Here is an 18964-nt window from a genome sequence, read left to right as displayed (position 1 = left end):
CTGGTGGACACGCTTTCCCACACACACTCTCACACACAGCCATCACACCTTTCTAAAGCATGTGTGCTCTCCTGTGGCTTTTATTGGACGGGCCGCCATCCAGCCATGAGCTCAGGAATCCGGTCTGTCAGCTGGCAGTCGGGGCTCTGCAGGTGTCTCCTCAGCACAAAAGCAAAGTCAAGGGCCAATAAACAACCACAGCAGGAGGACCTAGGGCCAAATCGATAGTGAGACCATGTATTCTCCCTCTGCACTTTCAGTGAGAGCTTCTTAATCACATGAAAAAAAAAAAGCATCCGCTCCCCGCTCATGGCGGTCCATTCACACGCACCTCTGCCTCAGCAACATGGAAGTGACACGCCGTGGGCTGCAAATGTCTTTTCTGGAGACCGTGCCGTCAGTCTGTATGCTCTCCCAAAACTACAGCTGTTGTCCCCCAGTGTCTGTTTTGGCGTGATTGCTGTCAGGTCGTTCAAATCAACACATGGAAAAAATAGCCCTTTTTCCCTGCACTTCTTTCTCCCCAGTATTAGCGCTTCATCTCATCCCCTGAACCAGCAATATCTTATCTGGTAATTTCTCAAATAGAAACTGAGTATTTTTGTGTCTGGTGGGTTGAAGGCCAGTTTGCAAAATTCCTCCATAGTTGGAGTAGAGGTATCCAAATATGTTGAGTAGTCGGTTGGATGGAGTATGACCAAGCTTTTGAGTGACTCACAGTGAACTCAGATGCACTTGAGCATGTGCTTTCTTTGCTCATGATGTTGAAAATAAATCTTTTAGCTCCCTGCATGTAAACTCAGAGTTCAAATGCAATGTGCAGTGAGAGTTGACTCATTGCAAAATGAACATAGCACCCTCATACGGCAAAAGGATTGCTTTTTTACCCTTAATAGACAGCCATATCATTTTAGTCGACAAGAGCAGGGCTGTAGAATTCAGGTGAGACTGGCAGAGAAAAGTGTCACCGGTAACGGTGGCTTTATTTTTGTGTCTCAAATCAAAGGTTTGGTGGATGCTCGAACATGAAGAGGATACAAATTGAGAATACAAGAATAAGGTCCTGTTTGCATTAAAAGCTTTTTCACCTCACTTTCAGATCACTTCTCATTAACGCTTACTGTTGCTATGTTACAGAAGTCAACTTATGCCTCCCTTGATAGTGACCTTTAATTGTGCTTTAAATAGATGTGCTTTGAATATTTTTTCTTCATTACAGTAAATAAAACCCCAAAAAACATAGAAATATTGTATAGGAAGGTCCATGAGAAGCCTGGAATGGAGTGTGTTTTTATTTTTTCATAGTCATTCATGTCATTATTAAATCATGAGAAACTAAATGAATTGGTCAACAGACTGAAATTGCTATCAAATAAAGCAAAATAGAAAAATAAAAAATGTCAAAGGTGGATAGTCAACCCCAAGCACTGCAGAGAAGAGCAAGGCCCGGAGGAGAGGAAAGGAAAGGATCAAGATGGGGAGAAAAACATGTGAAGGATCGAGAAGAAAGTAGGGAGAGAGAGCAAGAAGATGAGGATGATGGCGGAGAAGAAAGCAATGACAAAGAGCAAGAAGTGAATGATGGAGGAAAAGAAAGAAGGGACTGAGAGCAAGAAGATGATGTTGGAATAGAGGAAAGCAGGGACAGGGGAAAAGAAGTTTAGGATAGTGGAAGGGAAAGCAGGGACAGAGAGCAGAAAATGGTGAGGATTATGGAGAAGAAGAAGATAGGGACAGAGAGCAAGAAGAGGATGATGCTGAAAGAGAAGAAAGCAGGGACAGAGAGAGAGAATTGAGGATGATGGAGGAGAAGTTTTTCTGAGGGTTATGAAGAGGAGTGTACAGAAGAAGGATGTTAAGAAAGTGAGGGCAATATAGATTAATTTTTGCCAGTCAACCCAGGATTATGGCCAGAAAAGCTCAGTGATATAGAAGCAGTTGTTTGCAGACTGGCCTATTAATAACTTCAGTGTAAGGTGTATAAAGAACCATTGTGGTGAAATAAAAAAAAAACATTTAAATGCATAAATATTTGTAAAATGATTCAAACATTTTTGCTTAGCTGGCTGACTAAGGGGGGGCCTTTGTAATTTTCTTTGTGGGTTGACAATAGCTACTGCTATAGGCCTGGGGATCATTACTGACAAAACTGATATTCCCTGATGAAGCTCCGCCTCTTCTTGGTTTTGAGTAGTCACTCTAGGAGATTAACATTTATTAGTATGATAGTTTTCCAGAAGTTGAACTCCTATCAACTAAAACTATGACCAGCGCTGAGGGTGTTTTTGAGGAATCTGATTGCTAAAATGCTGAACCTGCATAAATGCTGTTTATGGATACAGGCCTCTAAAAGTTGCTCTCAAAGTAATGGATAAGATACAGAAACTAAAACAATGAAAATAACTACAGTAAAAATGAGAGACACCGCATAACAATCAAAAACACTACAACATAAAGAAAGTTAAAGAAACAGATAGAACTACACATGTGAACACAAAAACACCCACTGAGTATGCCAGTATAGATAGGTTTTAGGTTCTGTGACAGCAGCCATGCATTCTCATTTGTTAGCATATGAATGCATTAGTGTGATAATGGTTTCTGTTCTGACCTCAGTAATGCCTGGTAACTTTCATGGATTAAGCCAAACTAGAAGGAATTGTTGCTTACTGCCACTGATCGGTGTTTCCTCACCCAACAGCAGAGTCAGACGTCAGTCTTAGCCTGGAGCGCTGAGGTATTAAGATCATCAGACCTAACACAATCACTCAGTGCAGAGTGCAGATACAGAATCAGTGAAGGACTCTGGGGTCTGTGTTAGCTGCGGTGTGCTTAAACCTGTGTCACAATAGCTCTGGCTGATCCCTTTGTGTACTTTGTGAATAGACATTTTTAAAAATTAACTGTTGAAAGAGCCCAAGTGTTTATGTGGGTGTGAACTATATTTTTCTAGTTTGTATTCAAAGCAGACTACAGTAAGGCAAAGAAAAGGAAACTAACTTGGCCAGTAGTGGTTTGTACTGTATATCATGGGAACAAGGCAGGTACAAAACTGTAGCTTAGAGTCTTTAGCTAAATTTACAGAAATCATAAAAAATATATACAGTATTGATAAATTTGACATTCAGCCCAATCTGCATTCACCAGATAATATATTGTGGTACTGCTGTGTTTAGAACAAAAATTTAGTGAAGCAACATGTGAAGAGAAACAGACTGAGATTAATAATGAAGCCTCTGTAATGCCAAATTAATTACAGGAGACCAACAGCCACAAGTCTGATTGTTTCCATAGAGTTATCTGAGAATGCTGCCATGGGGTTAGGGGGGTTATTTCCTGACCCATCAAGATGATGATATTGTCTTGCTGGAAAATAAATCTTGTCCCCAAGCCACAGTTCACCTGCAGACTGAATAAGATTGTCCTCCAGGATATTCCTGTATTTTGCTGTATGCATTTTACCCTCTACCTTTACAAGCCTTCCAGGGGTTGGCTGCTGAGAAGCATCCCCACAGCATGAAGCTGCTACCACCATGCTTCACAGTGGGGATGGTGTGTTTGTGGTGATGTGCAGTGTTTGGTGCCTGCCAAACATAGCATTCTTGGCCAAAAAGCTCCATTTGGTCTCATTAGACCAAAGAACTTTCTTTCCCTTGACCATGGAGTCCCCGAAATGCCTTTTAGTGAACTCCAGTAGAGATTTAATGAGTGGGTTTCTGTTCGCCATTCTCTCATAAAGCTTTGCATGGTGGGGAACCTATAGGCAACAGTTGTATGCAGAGTCTCTCCCATTTCAGCTGCTGAAGCTTGAAACTCCTTCAGAAGAGTCATCAGTGTCTTGGTGGCTTCTCTCACTTTCCCCTTCTTGCACAGCCACTTAATTTGTGAGGACGGCCTGATCTAGGCAGATTTACAGATGTGCCATATTCCTTACATTTCTTGATTAATGGATTTACCTGAACTACAGGAGATGTTCAGTGCCTTGGAAATGTTTAGGTATCCATTAATTTTGTATGTACTGTTTGTATATAAACTATTTGATATTCTGGACCCCAGGAAGAATAGCTGCGGCCATGTGCCAATGCTAATGGGGATCCCAATAAACATAAACCTGACTTATACTTTTTAATAACCTTTTCTCTGCATGGCTTGGAGTGTACTTTTGTCTTCATGGTGTAATGGTAGCCAGGAATACTGATTAACAGTGACTGGATCTTCCAGACACAGGTGTGTTTATATGACAGTCACTTGAGACACATTCACTGGACTCAGGCGATCCCAATTTCACTAACCGTGAGACGACTACCACCAAATGTGTGGACCTTTGTTGAATTAGGTCAGTCACTTTAAAGGGTGTGGATATTTATCAGTCACTTTTTTACATTAAATATTTTTAGTAAATTGACATTACCTTGTAGAAATCTGATTTCACTTTGACATTAAAGAGGGGTTTTTTGTAATTTTTTTGTCAAAAACATCAAATTATATCGATCATTACTGATTTATATAATCAGTAAAAAGGTATCCAAGGGGGTGACTACTTGTGACTTTTTATCAGCACTGTATTATGCATTACCCCAGTGTTATGCTGGATTTTCTAATTACCTTTGTTAATCATCCCTAATCTTGCCCTGTTAAACGCAGATAATTTTTGGAGAATATATGTATAAGATAGTTTTCATCATTTAAGTCCTTCAGTCAGATTCTGACATCCTTTAAAGCCTCCCTAAATTAGGTTTAAGTGTCAGCTCCATCCTTTAAGATTAGAAAGCCATTTATTCTCTTTTAGAAGTGCATGAAACATTACAAAGAAGATTTAGTTCCTTAAAGTATGAACTTAAGATGTGCTATTTTATAAAATGTATTTTTAGGTGAAGAAAAGCTTTGTGGCTGTCATCAAAGACTCTTCTCCCTGATATAGTGAGGGGGAAGAAAGTGTGGGGATCCCTGTGTGGGATCAGTGTTACACATCATTTAACTGAGAAATTGTGTTTCTTTTTCTACATACCTCAGCAGCCATTAGCGAGGATTTGCCCCCACTTGCGAGAAGTTTGGTACACCAGCATTTCAAACCACTCGGCTAACTTCCATTATCACATCTCGGGATCCACCAGAGCCCGAACAATTACAAGGGCCCGTGTTCTTGTGAATATGTGTCACGTTAAATTTGCTCTGACAGGAAGGAAGGAGGGAACCGAGGACAGAAATGCTGTAGGGATTAATGCTGAGCTCAGAAGCCCATTTCTTCAAGGCATTAGCTGCCTGGTGGAGCGCTGAGGGCCTGACAGGGAACTATGACACAGCGTGTTGAGCCATTTGGGATTGTTACAGCTGAACACACACGTTTTCTTGGATCCGGAGAGTGTGCAAGTGTAAGCTACAGCACGGATCACACACCTAACACTTGTACCTGGGAGAGGACGGGCAGCTCCGGAGTACTCGGAGGTCTGATTTTTTTTCACATTTACATGAAGACACGGCTTTGGAAGTTGCCAAAAAATGTAAAACAAATTAAGTATCATAACTGAGCATGAAAGTTTAATGAATGGAAAGAGACATATTGTCAACAGGACCCCGGGCATGCAAACACAGAGATAAAATAGAGGTTGATAAATGATGCAGAAAGGCATACATCTACCCACAGCCGTCTGTGTTGTATGTAAATAAGTTTGGCCTACAGGTTTGCTCTATTTGAAGGGACAGAGCTCTAAAAACAGGCCGCCAGATTTCAGATTGGTGTTTTTAAAGCTGTGACCTTTGAGTGAGATGAATACATGAAGACAGTAGCGTAGAGCCTGATGAATAGCGCGGGTCTTTTCCCAGCTGGGGGAGCAGATGCTGAGAGGAGAAACAGAACATGCTTTTCTGTCCTCCTGCACTCACTTTATTTCTAATCTTATACAGTATTAAAGATATGAGAGAGGGGAGGGGTGGTTTGCTGGTGAGGGTTAGGAGATGACACACTATTAACTCTCCTGGCGTTAATCTTAATGCCTCATGCTAGAGCACTATACACAATCCATTTTAATGCAATTAGCTCTTGCCAGGAAGGATGAGTTATTCAATGGGAGCATAATTGCATCCTCAAGTTTTTACACTGGTTCATTCCAGGGATGTAATTACTTTCATACATGGTTTAACACATGGTGCCACTGACACATACAGTATGTCCACACGCTTAGGCACTCATGCAGACACCAACACGGTCATATGAAATTAAGCTGACATGCAATACATCACACAATTTTACCTGATTATTCAAAGTGGAGAAGTAGAATTGCCGGGCATCAGGTTTCATCAGCGCTGGCATTCACACTGAATCCCCAAGCAGCCGACCCAGACACACCGGTTGTGGAGATTGATGGGCTGGCTCTGGATGTGTCACCCCGAGGGGGACAACTATGTCTTCCCGCTGTCCTACAAAGCCAGCAAGTTGCTTTTGTATTAAAATCAGGATGACAAAAGCTCCAAACATTACCCTTTTATATTTCAGAGGGAGATAAAGTAGGAGAGAAGATACACATGCTGGCATTTCGCTTCCCTAGTCTGTTTACCCCTTCCTCTCTCTCTCTCTCTCTTCCCATCATCATTCTTTTTGGCTCCAAAAGTCTGCTTTGTCTCAAGTGTTTCCAACAGAGTTGGCAACAGCACAGTTGTCAACCAAACCAAGCTATTTTTGACTTTTTAAAAAATATGTTTCGGTTAATTGGTGAGGTTTTTGTTTATGGTATCTACATGTGACAGAGAGAAAGTCCTGAAAGGAAGTGATTAGTTCAGGTTTAAAGTTCTCTTTGTTGATTTCTTTTTCCCTGCAGGATAATAGACTTAGAAAATATGAGAACACTAGAAGATGATGACATCTAGTTCAGAGCTATTGCACAGATACAAAGCCAAAAGAGAGGTTTCATAAAACGTGATAAATTCTCTTGCTGCTCACGGTGAATAGCTTAAGCACCAAATCCCTGATGCCTCTCCCTCATATTGTTTAATATATTACACAAAAGGCTTACAGCATTGTCTCTGCAAGGCCAGTGCTTAGCCAGTGATGTCTGTGTAAATAAAGTTCTGCGTTAAGGGGGGGGGGGGGGGGGGGCCGCAGACATAAGCCCAACGAGCTGCCACAAGGGAGACTGTTCCTCTGCTCCAAGTCTATAAATAATGGAGATGAAAGGGAACTGGGCCTTGAAATAATGTCAAGTGGCTGTGGGCAGCCCACAGGCCCCTGTGTTGGAGCCAGGGGGGGTGAAGAAGGCCCCACGTCCACCCACAACTCCAGTCCCAAGCTTCCAGTCAAATTTGGCAAGGCAGCAATGCTCAGCCATTTACAATGAGGGGGTTGATCCTTCGTTATGCAACTTTTTCACTTCTCTACGGTTGTATTTTATCAAGCGGATGCATAGCTGTGGGAGGAGACCAGAAGTAAGAGAAGTGCTGTTTTAAAAGCTTGTAACAATTGTTTTTTCGGCATCCTGCTGCCACATTTGGCTCAACAATTATGCATGATGTGATGAAATCTTTATTACAGTTTTAGAAAAAGCACATCCAGAAGCTACTCAGACAGACTTGGAAAGCTTATGCCTCCTAGGCACTGAAAAGGATGTTTTTACTTAAAGCTTAGGAGTCCGTGATCACTCTGCCGTGATGTCATCATGTGCTATTTTTGTCATGTGATAGCATGCAAACAAAGCCACATGTTGCATAGCTATCACTTTGAGTGCAGTGTGATATTTCAGGTTTTTACTCAGTTTTTGTTTGATGTCAATATGTCGATTAGAGCAGGGAATAAGATCATTTGAATCTGATGTAAAAATAAATTTTATACATTGGATACAGTGGTCCATACAGGATTTGGGATTTGCTTATCACTTTTATTTTAAAAATAAATCCCATCTAATTTAATTCTTCTTGTAATTGTGTTTATAAACTATTTTACAGTGGGACATCTAAAACTAGAAAAACTCCATAAAGTAATAATAATTAAATGTAAGTCATTTATAAGGACTTTGGCTTACTTACATCTTTTTATGTTGAATTTGCACTGTTTTCAGGCCTTCTACTGGGATTTTCTGGGCCCCTGGCAAACCCTGTGAAAGGGTCCTCCCTAGTTTGGATTTATTGATAGTTTTAGTGTGTGTGTGTTGGATCAGTAGCGTTGGTTCTAGCATCCAAGTTAACAGTTAGTTCATTTTGCAGCTGAAATGTGTGTCTAACTTTTTTGCACTTTTCATCAATTTTGCATAATTTTTGCCTCTTTTTACCCATGTTGGCCACTTTGCACCATTTTGTGCCACATTCTGACCTCCTTTTATCACTTTCTCTGCCAGTTTTTGCCACTTTTTTACTCATTTTAGCCCTCTTTTAACCATTTTTTCTACTTTTAAAATCCTATTTCACCACGTTTTCCTCCCATATCTGCTAGTTATGTTATTTTTTCCACTTTTAGCCCCTTTCCACTACTTATTTTGCACATATTTCACTTTTTAAGCCATTTCTGCCATTTTTAACCCTTTCTACCACTTTTCTGCCTGTTTTTTCCACTGTTCACCCATTTTACTATTGTCTGCCTGTTGTTGCCTCTGTTGACCAATCATTGGTGCTATCGACCCCTTTTCAACCCTTTTTATCCCCATTCGAGCTTATCTTAACTGCATAAAGCAATTTGCTATACACTTTCAACCCATTTAACTCTGTCAACCAATTTGTTCCACTTTAAAAATATTTTTGCTGTTTTTAAAATCCTGTTTCATTACCTTTTCCCCCATTTTTTCATTTTTAACCCATTTTAATAAAAAAAGTGGGGGTTACAATTTTAAGAACAACACAAATGAATAAAAAATATTTGTTGCCTTGATGAGATTGGTTATTATTCAGGAGAAAAAATATTTTTATCAAAGCTTAACTCCAAAAGGACCATGATTTTGCTGACCTTTTATAGGACCCCCATTTGGCTAGGCCCTAAAGTTGTCCCCTTTTTCCCCCCTGGGCGGCCTTGACTGTTTGTGGATTCCCTCACAGTCTTGGAATGCAAAAAAATGCCATAGTGTTCACCGTATACTTAAGTATAAAAAATATTTTGAATTGGGACTTTGATTCGTGGAAAAAAAATGCCTATACATACGTTTGTATTCCGTTTTAATATATTCATTTTTATCTTGATATATGTAATTTTAGTTCTAACTCTTGAAATGACAACTTCACATTTTGTGTTGTATATTCTTTTAAATAACAATTTGTTAAAATCTTTTTTTTGTGTGTTTTTTGAGGTCCTATATCTAATACGGTAAGTTAAAGTTAAAGATTATTTTTCATTTTATAAAGTTTATGTTGTGCTTAAAAAGTTACCAAACATGAGCATGGTAGACATTTTCTGAGTGATTAGTATTGACAAAAGAAAATTATTGACAAGAACGCAAAAGTAGCCAGTGGTCTATTAAGGGTTAATAGTGGTCTATTAAGGGTTAATAGACCACAGGGTATGAACCAAAATTGTTTGATGCAGCTGCTGAAGGTCGGGCCCTATGTGCTTCTGGGAGTCACCGCTTGCCCTTCACGGTGCCTCCCCCCCCTATCGTCCTCCTGCGGTCGGACGCAGCAGCAGGAGCAGCTTGTCCAGATGCACTCCGCATAGAGAATTGCTGACAAACCGAATATTCAGGCCAACTTGTCATTTCTTGGAGTTGCCTGAGACCTTTAGAGGGCTTTGCTGATACCCAACTCCTGCGGCACACATGACCTTGACTGCAGACACTGGAAGCTCTCAGACAGATGTCAAGGCTGACATGGCAGAACTGCAGGTGGAGGTCAATAGTGATCGAGGAAGGCACACCAAAACCCCTAAATGAGTTGGACAGGGAATGACTGATGCATGCACACCTTCAAGCTTCAGGTATCTTCACCTGTCATCCCACATGCAGGCATGTCTTTTCTGCCATGTTCCACACACATGTCATCCAAGTGAGCTAAAATATCCAGACACTGGAGTATCAGATGTGCGCTGTGAGCGTGTATGTGTGGTTTATGAATGAGTAGAGGTGCAGCTCAGCCTCGGCAGTCTGACAATGCCTCATCGCCTTAATCCTAGACTCCAGTAAGCCATTATACCGGCTTACTTATTGACCTGCTCTTACAGCCATGTTACTTTTTATCCTCTCTCTTATCCAGAAACTGCCAGGATTATTCAGATCTGTTGTGCTTCCAAGCTGAATGCCTTATGAAAGCACACAAGGTTAGTGTTTTCAAATATGCGTGAGCTTGAACATCTTTGCCACCAATTACTTTTGCATTTCACACTGAAAATTGGCACAAAGTCCCAGCACTGTGAGTAAAATCTACATGGCTGCGAGTATAATTCTTCATAATAACCCCCACCTCTCAGTAAAAACAGACGCCCAGCCAGAGCGAGCATGCCTGTGATGGTTCTCTTGCCATGCCCAGGCACGTCTGGTGATGCAGACATCCCGCCAACTCATTTATAAATGATCTGAGAGTATGATACAGCCCTAGGAGAAAAAAAATAGAAAAACGTGTAGCTGTCTGAGTGAATTTCACTGACATGATGCTTTATATAGAGCAGACTGGACTTCAGAGCAGAGAGAGCGAGAAAGTGAATTCCGTTTGGTGTTGAACTCCACTGTTGTACCTTCGGGCTACAGTTGTGGACACACAAGGTCCAACTGTGACATTCATTTCATTGACTTGGTGCCACAGTACTTACCATTCTATTTCACGTTTTCACTGCATTTTGTCCATCACCATTCATGCAGCATGTAAAGCCTTTTCTGCACATAGAGAATGCGTTCACCATTTCCCCATGAATCATTCATTCAAGCAGCTGTACTAATTTACAGCACTACATGTCTGCATAATAATAATGCTGTTAGCACCAGCAGTCTCTGGAGGAGCTATGTAAAAGTGGAATGCTCCACTTGTTTTTTGTCAACTCGTCCCAGAGAAGCATGTTGGGAATATGACAGCAGTATCTCTTGTAAGACGTCTTACCCACGGCTCCAGATTTGGCAACTTTATTAATAAAGAAGCTGATACACTTTTAGCAGATAGTCTGCACCAGAATTAGAATAGAGTGACAAGAAGACAAGCATGGCAGTGGAAAAAAACACAACGCTTAAAATCTGGAGCTCAGATGTGTTTTTGACACAGTGGTATGTTGGTACCTTACTTATCGCTTTAAGGGGGAAATCACTAAAATACTTGGAAATCCCTTGATAAAACCCAGATCAGTATTGGTGGACAAAACAAGACTTTTTTTTTTTTTTTACCTTACCCACATTTGAAAATTTGTCATTAGCATGTTGTAAGTCAAGTTTAACAAAGTTACTGAAAGTGGTTCTTATAAACGTGTTTCTAAGATGTAAATGAAGGATAAGTTAACACATGCAAAGTCTTACTCACACATGAAGAGTAAATTTAAATCCAAAAATACTTATTTAATCCACTTTATTCCTGGGCTCTCTGCTGAGATAAGCTTGATCTCAAGTAAGCCCTCAAGATCTTGCTCGAGATCAAGCAAAATATCAAGGGCTTCTAAGCATGCAATTGGCCAGCTTGCACTCCTGCTCTTATTTAAGCAGCCTTGCTTTACTTTGCTGGTCCCTCTGCAAGCCACTTTTTGCAACCCTCCTCCACCCCAGCTCCTCTTCATTCTGTTTCTGACTTGTTGTCATTGATGCCTGCTCTACCCTCACAGTGGTAAATATTTCTTTTAGCAAATACTGCTTCACTTTTTAAAATCAAACATCCAACTTAAGTGTTTCAAAATCTGTAAATAAAAATTTATATTATCTGAAATGTCTTAGTCCTGGTTCCTGTTTCTCTCTTTGTGATTGTACTTAACCAGCAGCTATGGTGCTGCACACATGTTATTCCCCATCTGAATGCCTCACGGATGTAAATTGCTATAAATTAATACAGAATTTAGATTTGCTGACCTGAAGAGCTCTATATTAATGATAATGCAAATTAGCAGAGCAACATGTTTAGAAAAATATCAAGACTTTCAGAGAGTCCATAAGCGGAGAGAAATGTTACAGCCCTGACTGGGCTCTCCATCTGCTTTAAAGTACAAAGGATGTGTCCCGCCTACTTTGATAAAATGAGCAGTGAGTGGCATTAATAGTACTCTACACTAGTGTCAGTGTTAGTGAATGAACTCTGCCAGATTATAATCAACTCTAGTGTATTAACACAGTGTAGTGAGTGTGATTGTGGATAACTGCTTCCTCTCTCCCATCCAGTTGGAACTCATTAACTGGGTGGATAACTTCACTCATGGTTCTATAATGAAATCACAGTCTATAATGCTCTCTTAAACTGCAATGAACCTCCCACCACTAGAGGCCGCTGTAGCTTCAGTTAATGGCCGCTGCCTTCCTGAAAAGCTCAGCGGTAGCTGTAGCACAGCGCGGTATGATGGTTTTTTTAAGTGATGAATGCAAATACAGTGATACTACTCAATCGAAATGAAAAGAAACTACATATCAAAGAACAATATTAATCTGCAAAGAGGAAGGAAGGCTGGCCATGCTAGCTGCTAATTTTAGCCACGCTGTATATATCAGTATATCAGGCTCACATCACACCATCTTACACAATGACCCTGTGAGGAATATGACTGTTTTCTAAGGGTGTCCTCCTCTTTAGGAGGACTATTTGGTTAAATGAAATGTAAATGAGCATCTTTACTTCTAATCAAGTAAAGAAAACAATTATCACAGAAGAATTGTTAATGATTTAGAGCTGTCTTCATTGGTTTAATGTATTCCTTTTGCACTTTGAATAGCAATAACAAAAACATACACAAAGTTTGTGATAACTGAAAGGTTGTGTCTTCATGTTAAATACATATTTGGTATCAAATTAAAGTAATCTGCTCTCTATTAAGAGTTTAATGAAAACAGGCCTTAGGACAAGAAGAGCATGTGGAATGTCAGGACAACATGAGGGTATAAGATCTATGACCTGCTTATGACTAACTCTTACAATGTGACTGGAGAAGAGGGAACATCGAGCACCAGATCAGAGCATACTTGAGCCATTTACAGTTAAGGTCATTCTAATTTAGCAAAGCTTTCCACAGCCTGCTGAGGTTCAGTGAAGCAGTCCTGTTCCTTTTTGACAAGCCAGTGTACCCCAGAGTAACTCTGGGAACATTAACCTTGCCCATCCTCCTCCAGCATCTGCTGCAGGGTCCTCTCCATCAAAGCTGCACCTCCACTGGAGCTGTGACAGGTCCTCTGTCACACCTCGGCCCAACAGCTTGGTGTTTAAGATGGATGGATGTGAGGCCCCGTCGCCCAGGTGAACAACAGTGGGCCATCCCTGCCTTGTGCTGCTAGCTGCCAGCCCAGCAGCTGACCAGGCTGGAGCTGACAGCTGCCTGGCCCAGGCACAAAGCTGGATTAGACAGAAGAGAGCTGCCAGGACTCTTCTGGTACTGGGACCACAAGCCTTACAACAATTACTCGGCAGGTCTGACTCTGAGTAGTAAGCCTCTCTACAAAATCTGCTGACAGTGTGAGGTTGAACAGGCTGGCATGTTATGAGGTTGGGTAAACAGTTACTCTGAACACCCAAGGTGAATCCAAGGTGGTACCTCAGCTCCTGCTATTTTCATGAGGGGGATTCTGGGTAATGAGCTGGTACAAATGATCCGGGGCTGGTATGAGACATCATTTCAAGTATGGCCAGGTATGTGCATGAGTCAGCCTGCAATTATCGGTAATGTTCAGACATTATTTATAGAAATGCTTGTAGACAGGAAGTGATTACGGAACTCCATTACAGTTTCTTACCTTTTATTTTTATATTTGTCACAACATCTTAGCTGTGGTATGTTTAGCTACTTAACTTCTGGAGGTGACTTTTTCTTTCACAGCAGTGTGGTGTTAAGTTTCCATTTGCTAAATAACTATATGATGTGGAAAGTGCACGGAACGGAAGATAACAGCAGCTGTGGAAATGGTTAGCGTGTGGAGAAACACATTTTTCTTTGTTTTCTTTGTCAGCCCTCTGCTGCACTGTCTTTGCACCATTTTGGGTGTTTTTCCCCTGTTGTTTTCACACTGTTATTGTGCAAGTCTCTCAGGAGTCTGTGTTCATAGGCACAGTAAGAATTTCCTCTTAACGGACCGCTGGTCCTCTCTTGGTAGGAGATAGAGTAGCCATTATTCAGGCCTAGGCCTACTCCAAGCTTGCCTATTCAACCATTCCCAGCTGAGTGACAACGAGCCCGGGGAGCCGAGGAGGCTCAAGGAGGCGAAAATGACATGGAGCCGGCGGATGTGAATATGGATGGAGGTGCTGTTGGAAAGTTGTAGGTTCGGTAGGAGAGGAGGAGGAGCGAGACCACAGAAGCCTGAACTCAGGGACCATTGCTTGCCTGTCAGCGAGGTGGCAGAGCGGACAGACTGCCTCTGTGCCGAGCCCCAGAGCCCAGGATCACTTAAACACCATGCAACATCCCAAAATGTTACTGCTCAGTGACTGCTCAGCACAGGACTATACATCTGAGACGCCACACGGCCCAGAGGCTCAGCACAGTGAAGAGACAATAATACTAGAGACAGTAAATATATGTGGACACAACCTATTTCCAAACCCAATAATGATTAAAAATGGCTTATACTAAAGCAGCATTCAAGCAGGATTAGTATCTGGACACCTCTGATAATTTGTGAAGTACCCCCTGACATCAGCGTTTGGTGCTTCGCATTCACAGAGAATTAGCAAAGTCTGTCATGTACTCAAATTTACTGACATTTCTGGTGGAAAGCAGTGAGGTGCTGAATGATAGCAGCAATGGAAGACATGGTGTGAATTCTTGTTTTCAAATTCTGCACAATAAGACTCAAACAGTCTCATTTTGAGGTTATGTGTGGCATCTTTGCATATCAGCCGTAGATCAGACAGAAAGGAAGAGAAAGTCCTTCAGAGAGGCAAACTATGCTAGTGACTCATTGTCCTATAAAAGCTTTTATCAAATTAAAGGTTGATGACCGATGATGTGGATGTAGAGATAGAGTTAATGTCTCACCATACTGGCTTTGGTTACACTGTTGTATGATGTGTTTGTGAACTCTTTTCCTATTTTGAATGATTTGAATAGAAATTGCTTAAGTAATCTTTAGTTGATCTTTTCTCCACTATCAAACTGCAAGGCCATGAGAGATGTAAAGCTGATGAAGCCGAGGAGAAGTTTATCCTTTGAGGGAAAACTGTTACTGAGAGCTGAAACTCTATACTGTGAGTGAGAGTGCACTCATGGGTTCACTGAGGGGTTTCTTTGCTGCCTTTTTCTCTGTATGATGCTTTTCTTCACAAAGGTTAATTGAATCTGTTGACCCCAGAAATACTTTTTTTTCCCATCAAGGAAAAAAAAAAAAATTAGCTGCACTTCCAGTAAAGAGCAAAAATAGACAGACTGGACAAAGTTTACCAACATTTCTCATCATATTCGTGTGGCACTTCTAGTTTCCCTTCAGATTCTCTTTCAGTATAAAAAGATGTTGAGGTATTTATTCATCTGTTTCATCAGATGTTGTATGGCACACAAACGTAATGAAAGCCTTGCACCTGTACCTGCACTTTACAGGTTGGAAGACTTTTTCCTCTACCCCGAGTTTTATCAACCTGTATTACATCTACTACAAATCAGTACTTTTTTTTAAATAGCCCTTATATATGCAAAAATCTTCACTGCTCTGTAGGTGAAGGATGTATTTTGCCATCTCTGGCATGTGCAGCAGGTAGAAATATTTCTATACAAACAATGAACTTCTCTAAATTACACCCCACTCATCCTCACAATCGATCACCACCTCTGTGTGACTACAGGAAATCACATTATATTACTAGCCCTTCACTAATGTTGTTAGCGGATATTGTTTTGAGGCGAAGTGTGGACTGGCCCAATGTGATTAGGCCTTATGATGAATTTGCCCTGTTGTTTGGAGACCGTTAACTGACTAGAATGATTGACCTCCACCAACAGCCTTCTGGGCACTTATTGATGTTCCCAGAGTGTTATTCCTTTAATGACTGCACTCTGATCATTGGCAGCTTTATGGCTTCAGGGAAGCCAAGTTGAGTTAGCAAAGTTAGACTAAATGGAGTTTTAGAGGCTCATGGTCACATAGAAAGGTTATGGCACACACATGTTTGGCAGCATTTACTGCTGATAGAGTGTATCCTCTGGATTGTTGTTTTTGATGAATATTTGTGGACTGTTACAGCGTTGCTAGGTGAAGTTGAGCCAAATGGCTAGAAGGCTCAATTTTCTGCATACAGTATGAGGATCTTATGTCTCAGCCAGGGTAAGACTGAGTAGTTTTAGCCAACACTCAAACCTCTGCTGATACACTCTATCAGCAGGTTTATTTTTAGCACAGTCAAGAGGTAAAAGAAAGGGGAAAAGTCATATGGTTAAGAATTACCAAGAGTTCTGCGATCTTTCAGAGAAAAGGCTGATTTTTTTCAAGCAGTCGCTCTTTCCTTCCTACGCTTTATCTGCAGGTATACAGCATGTGTGAGTCTATATATGTTCACTGTCTTTCCAGCCTGTGCTCTCCGTGTAGGTTGAAGTCAGTCAATCAGTTGATTATCTGTGCACTCAAGCTGTCCCGAGAGTCCAACTCTTACCTGGTAAATTGACTCCCTAAGGCCATTTTGTGAGAGCTGGAGATTGTGAAGGAACAGACAGCCGAACCACAGCAGCTCTTCTGTACAGGCGATTGGAGGCAAGTGCATTGCCTGCTTAACTGCTTGCCTTTGTATCGTCTTTCTGGCCATAGTTGATTAAACAACAGCTTTGGTGCAAGGCAGCACGAACACGGGGTTAAGATAAGAACAATCAAGATAAGGCACTTTAGACTAAACATTGCCAGTGCATTCATGAACAATCCAGTGTATGGATGCAAGAATTTCCAGTGTTTTGGATACTTTTGATAGCTTGTGCTTTAATTACACAATATCTGACGTTACACAAGATAGTATAAAAATTCTAAAGAACATATTTCATCAATATCTATCAGTTCCTGATACATCATCAGTAGTCACTGAAAGTATACGGACAGTGGCTAGCTTTGGTGATGTTAGCAACATAAGCTTTAGTAGATGTAGCAAATACCAAAATAGCGATGTTGGTAACATAGCTATGTAGCTAACATAGCTTAGTTAGCTTTAGCTAAGCGAGCCACATAGCTGTTTTACTTGAATAAATTACAAGTTTGTCAGATTTGCAAAACTGTAAAAGTTGTCCAATCCTCAGCTACATTACCAACATAGCTTACATAGCAAATGTAGCTTTATTAGCTTTTGTGTCCTACATTAGCTGTGTTAGAGTGTTTTCAGGGAGGACTAGATTTTTCCTGTTAGCAGACTGTTAGGGATCGATTATGCTTTCAGCCTGGACAGCCGCACTGGAACATCTGGTGCATTTTTACCTAGCTCTGGCTTCCTCCTCTCCACCAGTTGATTGTCCTCCAAAAGCTGGGGATAATATCTTCAAAAATCACATCTGTTGTATTTTTTGGTGTCTGACGCGTCCATGTGTAATAATTTTGGAGATGTATACAGCCAATTCACCACACTGGACCCTACAAGGAGGCATGTTTGAAGATTTTTACGTAACTTTTGACACGTGGATATGTCAGGCATAAAACAGGTTTTGAGATGGCGTTTTTAAATGCTTTGTAATCAGGTTTTGCACGTCAGGTTTTGACTTTTAACTTTTGGTATCCTAACCCTTACCTTATCCCCTACCCTAACCCTAACTTGAAGTTCAGTCCGATTTCATTTAGAAACTTTTGGTGTGCATTTCTGTCTTGATAGAGTACAAAAAAGATATTATTTCACAAACTAATGCTGCTAAAGTTCTGCTTCCTGCCTGCTGCCAATGTCTGCAGCCTCTACAATCCTAACTGCTCCCATTCTCTGGTTTGCAAAAATATAGAGATGTAGGCTCATAGAGATGTAGGCTTACATGTTAAGGTTAGTATCTGTTATAAACAGTCGAGAGGAGGGATAGTGATGTCACCTGGTCTCTGGTCTCCTTCATAGTGAGATATTTTTTCTTTATTGAATTAACATTAGTGCTTACTCTTCTGTAATTATGAGGAAACAAACTGCTTTTCAAGTATTTTGGTTATTTTGCCTGTAATTGTTATTAACACTGGTAAAAATTTGGTATGTGTACAGTGACATCTTCTTATATTCAAGGTTGGAAGTAAAAAATTAACTAAATGAAGTAGTTTAGGTTGTCCGGGAGGTCGTTTCTGTTGCTGTGGTATCCAAACATGATTGTTTGGATGATTTTATTGGATGTTAACTGTGACGGCTGTACTCTGGTGTGGTTACTTTCTGTTGGCAAGTGATCATATCAGCGTTACCAGGTCTATCTTTGCATGTCATTCACTTCCCTTTTTTAAAATCTACCACCTGCCTTATAAAAGCATAATACAATTTAAAAAAAAAAAACACCATCTAATCACTTTTAAGCAGTATTATCATCAATAGGTTTTGTGTTGTAGCAGTTTTGAATTCTCCTATTTTCAGCTCTTTGAATTTTGCAGTGGGTTCTGTGATCTTATTTATTCTGAACCAGAAAAGAGCTATTTCATTCCATCTTCTGTCCTTAACATACTAAACACCAAACTGTGAGGCATCTCCTCTGTGAAAAGCATTTCTATCTTATGAAAAAAATATGGATTATTCATCGCTTTAGTCATCATCTGTAAAAATGCTGTTTGTGTTCTCTCCTTAGATTTGAATAGAATATGATTCCTCGGCACAGATAAGGTGCTGTGTGCATGTGTCACAGCTGGTTACTGCCAGATCAAATCATATAAGGTTTCCTCTTTCTCCCCCTTTGTTAAAGCATCGCTTGTTAGCACTAAAACAAAGGAAAGAGGGGTAACTGAAATCTTCTTTAAAATGATTCAGTCCACGCTAA

General features: G+C 40.7%; 1 protein-coding gene across 7 annotated transcripts in view; it reads left to right on the top strand.

The window, feature by feature from the left end:
* LOC121503405 (chemokine-like protein TAFA-1) overlaps nucleotides 1–18964 on the top strand; it is a 204662-nt gene that overhangs the window by 89973 nt on the left and 95725 nt on the right. The window contains exon 1 of one of the 7 annotated variants that reach the window (XM_041777857.1): nucleotides 13644–13704. The exons of the other annotated variants lie outside the window; for them this stretch is intronic. Within the exon in view, the coding sequence (XP_041633791.1) occupies nucleotides 13662–13704 (43 nt within the window). The 5' untranslated portion in view covers nucleotides 13644–13661. Of the gene's footprint in view, nucleotides 1–13643; nucleotides 13705–18964 lie in introns of those variants that run through there. 7 annotated transcript variants of the gene reach the window in all.

The sequence above is a fragment of the Cheilinus undulatus genome, linkage group 3 (assembly GCF_018320785.1).
Source record: "Cheilinus undulatus linkage group 3, ASM1832078v1, whole genome shotgun sequence".
Classification (NCBI taxonomy): Eukaryota; Metazoa; Chordata; class Actinopteri; order Labriformes; family Labridae; genus Cheilinus; species Cheilinus undulatus.
Note: the sequence above shows the minus strand (reverse complement) of the source record. Positions and strands in the feature narration are given on the sequence as shown.